Genomic DNA, 6257 nt, shown 5'->3' on the forward strand with positions numbered 1-6257 from the left:
TACGACTCCAAAATACTTTATTGGAAAAAATACACTTGATACCCTCTAAAAAACTAAAAATATAATAAGTACACCATATGAATAAAATGCATTTAAAGGCATAAACATATATATTTATATATTTATATATATATGATTGCGTTTCTGACTCTGAACAAGAGAGCAGTACTAGAATATAATGCACTATTATCATGCAAAACCTCCCCCTATTCACTGCCAGCTCTGAAAGAAGGCAAAATCTAACGCCTCTATTATTTAAATCCATTAATCATGTCGGCTCTATACTCTTAATCATACATGCATTATAGCTTTCAGTATAAACACTGACTCTCTGAGACTCTCCGAGCTCAGAAATGCTTTAAATAAATAACTTCTCACAACAGTCGAGCGACCGCCGGCACAACACGCAGCTTTATCATTTTCCAACCCGCTGATTCAGAGTAATAACCAGCCTATTTATCATAAAACTATTTATTCTGGCAAACCCATTTAGCTGCTCGCAGATATACAGCTATATAAACACACTGTCACATAAACAGCACAATAAAACACCTCACTGGAGCAACAGCTACCATTTCTTTTTGGCTTTTTTGTATATAGTGCTACATAAATACTCAAAAATACTCCATTCTACATCATGATAGAGAGGTATGTTCAGACTTTGGTACAAGAAATAAATGATATACAGTATTGTTCAAAAGCTTGGACACACCTTTTTATTCAAAGTTTTTTATTATTTTCCTACATTAATAAATGAATAGTGAAGTGACCTATCAGACAATGAAGGAACACATAAGGAATCATGTAGTAACTTAAAAGTAATTGTCCCATTTTCTGGGGCGATCCTGATGAGAGCCAGTTTCATCACTATAACATGTTTGATTGTCGTTGGGATAATAATAATTCATAATCTGGGTTAGAACATTACTCAAATATTCACTATTCACTGTATACCTGTAACTCTACCTCTTCACTACTTTACTTTAACTGATGCTCCCAAACACAACATTATTAAGAGGCAAGAAATTCAAGTAATTAACTCTTGATGAGTTCAGCAGCACAGCTGTTAACTCAAAGCCTGAATTCCAGGTGACTCTACCTCATAAAGCTGACTGAGAAAATCTAAGCGAGAGGTGCTACTTTGAAGAATCTAAATTATAAAACATATTCTGTTTTTTTGGGGGGTTTACTAAAAAAAATTATATATTTTTCTTCATTGTTCGGATGACTTTAGTATTGATCTACAATGCAGAACATTTTAAAATACCAGAATAAAAAAAAAACACTGAATTTAAGGTGTGTCCAAACTTTTGACTGGTACTGAATGTACGCTCATCGTCAAAGAAATAGTTCCAAAAATAGTTGCACCCAGAAGGAATGGTGGCATTGCAAAAATGCTATTAACAAGGAAAAAGGATCAAACTTACCAGGAACTATGTATCACACATACATATCATTAAAAAGTGACTTTATTTCAGTAATTCAGTTCAAAATGTGAAACTCATATTATATAGATGTATTACACACAGAGTGATCTATTTTAAGCCTTTATTTCTTTTAAAGACAATGAAAACCCAAAAATCAGTATCTCAGAAAATTAGAATATTATATATATAAGACCAATTGGTTCTTTTGGTTCACAGTGTGGGCAGTGTGTCAAGTCCTGCTGGAAAATGAAATCTGCATCTTCATAAAAGTTAAAAGTCAGCAGAGGGAAGCTGTAAGATATGAAGTGCTGTAAGATTTTGTGGGAAAACAAAACTGCACTGACTTTAGACTTGATAATAAAACACAGTGGATCAACACCAGCAGATGACAGACATGTTTCTCCAAACAATCACAGATCATCAGTAAATTTTAAATTTCATTTAAAGGAAATAAAGGGAGCAGAGTCTGGAGGAAGAGTGGAGAGACACACAGTCCAAACTGCTCGAAGTCAACTGTGAAGTTTCCACCAATCAGTGATGGTTGACAACTTTTATAGAGAGGTGAATTTCATTTTCCAGCAGGACTTGGCACACTGCCCACACTGCTAAAAGTACCAATTGGTCTTACATAACATTCTCATTTTCTGAGACACTGATTTTTGGGTTTTCATTGTCTGTAATCCATAATCATCAACCATAAAAAGAAATAAACGATTCAAATAGATCATTCTGTGTGTAATACATCTATATAATATGAGTTTCACATTTTGAAGTGAATTACTGCAATAAAGTAACTTTTCAATGATATTCTCATTTTTTGATTTGCACTCAAAAGGAAGTGTGGCATTATGCTAAGAAAGATAAAGGACAAAGGTTAACAGAAATTATGACACAGTTAGTTCCGACCCTGCAATGTGATTGGCTGAGCGGCGTTCTACGAGTGCCTTCAGCTGGTTATGCACTGTAACCGAAGCTCTTCATGTATTACTCCACCACATGCAGGTAACCTATAGCAACGATGCAGCGCTTACAAACCAAACAGCACAGCTACAAATAGAGCAGCAATGGAACTATTTTAACTCGTAAACAGATCCTATTATCTCCTCCTCTTTAACTCAAAATCTTTTAATAAACAGTGATGATGGAACTGTGGTATAATCGCAATAATACACTCGAGGTTCGTGCTATAACGTGAAATATTTCACATTGTAGCACGGAGCTTGAGAGTATTATTGCTTATTTCTTTGCTGAAGATTCTCTGTGACAGTCTGGCTGTTACGATTACCCACCGAGGTTCGTTCCTTTCAGCTGGGTATAGCTATTTTTTGGACGATCATTGTTATAAACTCTGCAGTGCCGCTGTGATCATGCTGCACCTTAAATATAACCCACAGCTGGCCGCCGGTTTCCCGCTGCAGGGAAACGAACGCTTCACACAGAGAGAAAACACAAAGGCAGGTCATGCAGCTTCAGCCGTGAGGACAGAAAGCAAAGCAACCAGCGGGTGTCCGGAGAGCACAGACCCCAGATCAGCATGCCGGCAGCGCGGCCCGCGGTCAATCATCAAAGTCTGGAATGTCATCATACGAGTAGCCGCGGTATCCCTTAGAGGCGTAGTAGGCAATTCTCAAGTGATAAAAGCCGGGCAGGAATATGAGGATTCCGATGATGAGCACCGGAATGGTGCGATCTGGATTCTGAAGATAAGAAAAAAGGCAGAAAAGCGTAAAACATTAATAATATTTTTTTACACCTTCCAATGGCTTTACTGACTGTCCACCTTTACAAACTCCAACTCCCAGAATGCACCTCTCAATCATGTGTTTCAGCCAGTCAATCAGCACCTGATTGTTGGGTCAAGCTCACCTGAGTTCTGAGTAATTACTGCTGTTTTTCTGTGTATAAATACAAGTCAGTCTGTCCTGTTTTTCGCGAAGTATTGCCCCTGTTTATCAGCTGCATACCAAGCGTTATTTCGTTGTTTATCTATATCCGTGTATGACCTATTTGTTGACTTTTGTCTCTAATTTTGTCTTGTCTTTTTGGTTAGTTCTCTCGATTGTTTTGATCTGGTTTTGACCCTTATTTCTCGTTTGTTGTATACCCCTTTTGGACTGTGATTTGGCCAGATTCTAATGTTTAGACCAGATTTGTTTCTGATTTGTACTGTTGCTAGTACTCAGATTGTTGGTTTAGCTCTGATTATTAAACCTACCCCTAATTTTGACTGCAAGCGTCCCACTCCTGTTTGTGGCGTCACAAATATATTCATTTATTTAGGTACAGAACCAGTCAAAAGTTTTTTAATGATTTTTTTACATTGTAAATTTAATATTGAAGACAATAATAAAGCTATACAGAAACACAATTATGGACTTATATTTTATATTTTAGATTTAGCTAAGACTCTTTCTTTCTGGGGCGGTCCTAATAAGCGCCAGTTTCATCATTATAACGTTTTTGATCATATTTTCGACTAAAGTTGATGATACTTTCAAAGAATTAGACAAGAAATTTAAGTAATTAACTCTTGAGGAGTTCAGCACAGCTGTTAACTGAAAGCCTGAATTCCAGGTGACTCTACCTCATAAAGCTGAGTGAGAAAATACAGCAGAGATGTGCAAAACTGTCATATATAGAATGATACTGACTGGTACTGTATACTGTAAGTGAAGTCTAAAGTCTTATTTGTATTCAACACACAGTAACACCAACTCAAGTGTCCATCTCTGACTACAGCTCGTCTTTTTTAGCTCTAAATTAAAACAATGATTTTTTTTATAGTATATTACATTAAACCAGAGGTCATGACAAAACCAGATTTATTACGATGAGTCACGTCCCCTAAATAAATCACATCTAATCCAATTAATTTCGTAAGACAAGAGCAGAGGATCCACACGTCACTGTGTGTCACTGTGGAGCCAATAAACACTAAGACATGCTACAGGCTGATGATACACAGCTCAATTCAGCTGATTATCTCAGTCTGAGCCAACATGACTTCTAATCCCATAAATGCAGGATGACCTGAAGGTGCTTCTGGGAAGGCGATTGGGTGACTAGATGATAAAGGTGCTGACATGTTGTCTTTTTAACTTACCGAAACATAAATGTTGCCAGTCAAAAGCAAAGAGCCGATAATAATCAATAAAGACCCGACGAGGAACAGGAACGTGGCCAGAGCGATGGCTTTATATGGGACTTTAGGTGGACTCCTCTTGAACTGAAAAACGAAAAACAAAAAAACAAGAAAAAATATGAGATGTGTTATCAATTTATACAAAGTGATACTGGAGCTCCGAGTGATCACTCGTTCGAATCCCAGTCATGCAGCTTGCAATCAGCTGCCAGAGCCCTGAGAGAGCACAATTGGCCTTGCTCTCTCTGGGTGGGTACAGTACTCCTAGGGTGATGTGGATCAGCACAAAGCATCTGTGAGCTGAAGTATCCAAGTCGATCGTCCTCACCTGTAGGTCGATGTAACCTTCATCACTGTCTGCTAGCCTGGAGTATTTCACTTTGTTGTTTGGGATTCCACCACCAGCCGTGCTGCTCCGAGAGGGCATCATAATCTGGTGTTACAAGATACAGAATGGGGTAAAGCATAATAAAGCACTGAACTGGCGCAATAATCACAATGCAGGACATTCAATGTCCTGTAAATATTTGTATAATCTAATCAGTTAGTTAATCCAAATTTAGGTCTGCAATAATCATATTGTACAATCATATTGTATGCAATATATATACACACATTTGTTACCAGTCCACCTTAAATGCAGCTGTAGAGACACACGGCCTTCAGGTCTTCAGCTTTTAAGGTGGAACTGTAACTTATAGCATTTTTGCACAACATAAGCAGAAATATATAAAACTCAAATCACTCAATATCTTTAACAGGCTCAATGTAACAAAGGTAACAAATGTAACATATGAAGCTTTTAAGGTGGAAGGAAAACATGTTTTAAGGTGGAATTATGGAAAGCTTTGCACTCATACTGGTGGTTGTAGTATTAGTCAGGAAGTAGCTGCTTAGCTAGTTATAAGAGTAGTTCTACAGCAATCACAAACAATTAACTAATCAATACATTAATGTATAATACTGAAGTTTAGAGTTTTTTTGTAGATTATATTGGTTTGGTTTTTTATTGTCTGGTTTCTCTTTAAACACTGAAGATAAACCCCAATAATAAAACACAGATACTTAGACTGTAGTATAAATTTAGCTCATGGTATTTAGCCACAGCTGACTAAAACTACAGTTAAACAGAGCGTAGAACAGGCTAATTACAGTATTAAACGCATGTTCTGTTACTGAAGATGTTTATTAAACGTACAGAGGTAAACCCCCCCCTAAACTTAGCTCAGCTAACAGCCTACTTACTCACTGCTGCACTCTGCATTGTTTACTCCCCGCTTTCCGCAGCTGCGCACTGAGCAGACCGCCGCCTGTCAAAATAAAGGTCTAAACATTAATACAATTCTGCTTTGAGTCTGTTTGTAATTAAAGGGGCACTAAACTCCCTGATTTTAGCTGACTCCTCCCTCAGCTTGAATAATAAAAAAACAGGCTAAAAAAATGGGAGGGGTAGTTTGGAAGGGGCACTGGTGATGTATGAGTTTAGGGGCGGTGTAGGAGTGAGCGCTGAATGGCTGAGCTGCAGCAGCAGCATTACTTCAAAAGAACACATTTCAGATATTAATGGCAAAAATTATATAGTCTATCTATCTATCTATCTATCTATCTATCTATCTATCTATCTATCTATCTATCTATCTATCTAGTTTTTAAACAAAATGCAATATGTTTTATTAGATTAGATGACA

The 6257-nt window shown here is 37.2% G+C and overlaps 1 protein-coding gene across 2 annotated transcripts; it reads right to left on the minus strand.

The window, feature by feature from the left end:
• tmem230a (transmembrane protein 230a) lies at nucleotides 1-5901 on the minus strand. 2 transcript variants are annotated; one of them, XM_007236238.4, is made up of 4 exons: nucleotides 5815-5901; nucleotides 4898-5002; nucleotides 4531-4653; nucleotides 1-3124 (listed from the first exon to the last, which is right to left on the minus strand). In XM_007236238.4, the coding sequence occupies exons 2-4, from the start codon at nucleotides 4997-4999 to the stop codon at nucleotides 2984-2986; spliced, it is 366 nt and encodes a 121-aa protein (XP_007236300.1). In that variant the 5' UTR covers nucleotides 5000-5002; nucleotides 5815-5901; the 3' UTR covers nucleotides 1-2983. The 2 variants fall into 2 exon arrangements, with proteins under 2 accessions (XP_007236300.1, XP_007236299.1); XM_007236237.4 differs by having other exon boundaries at nucleotides 5819-5863.
• Nucleotides 5902-6257: the final 356 nt, after the last annotated feature.

This window comes from Astyanax mexicanus, chromosome 20, assembly GCF_023375975.1.
Source record: "Astyanax mexicanus isolate ESR-SI-001 chromosome 20, AstMex3_surface, whole genome shotgun sequence".
In the NCBI taxonomy this organism is placed as follows: domain Eukaryota; kingdom Metazoa; phylum Chordata; class Actinopteri; order Characiformes; family Acestrorhamphidae; genus Astyanax; species Astyanax mexicanus.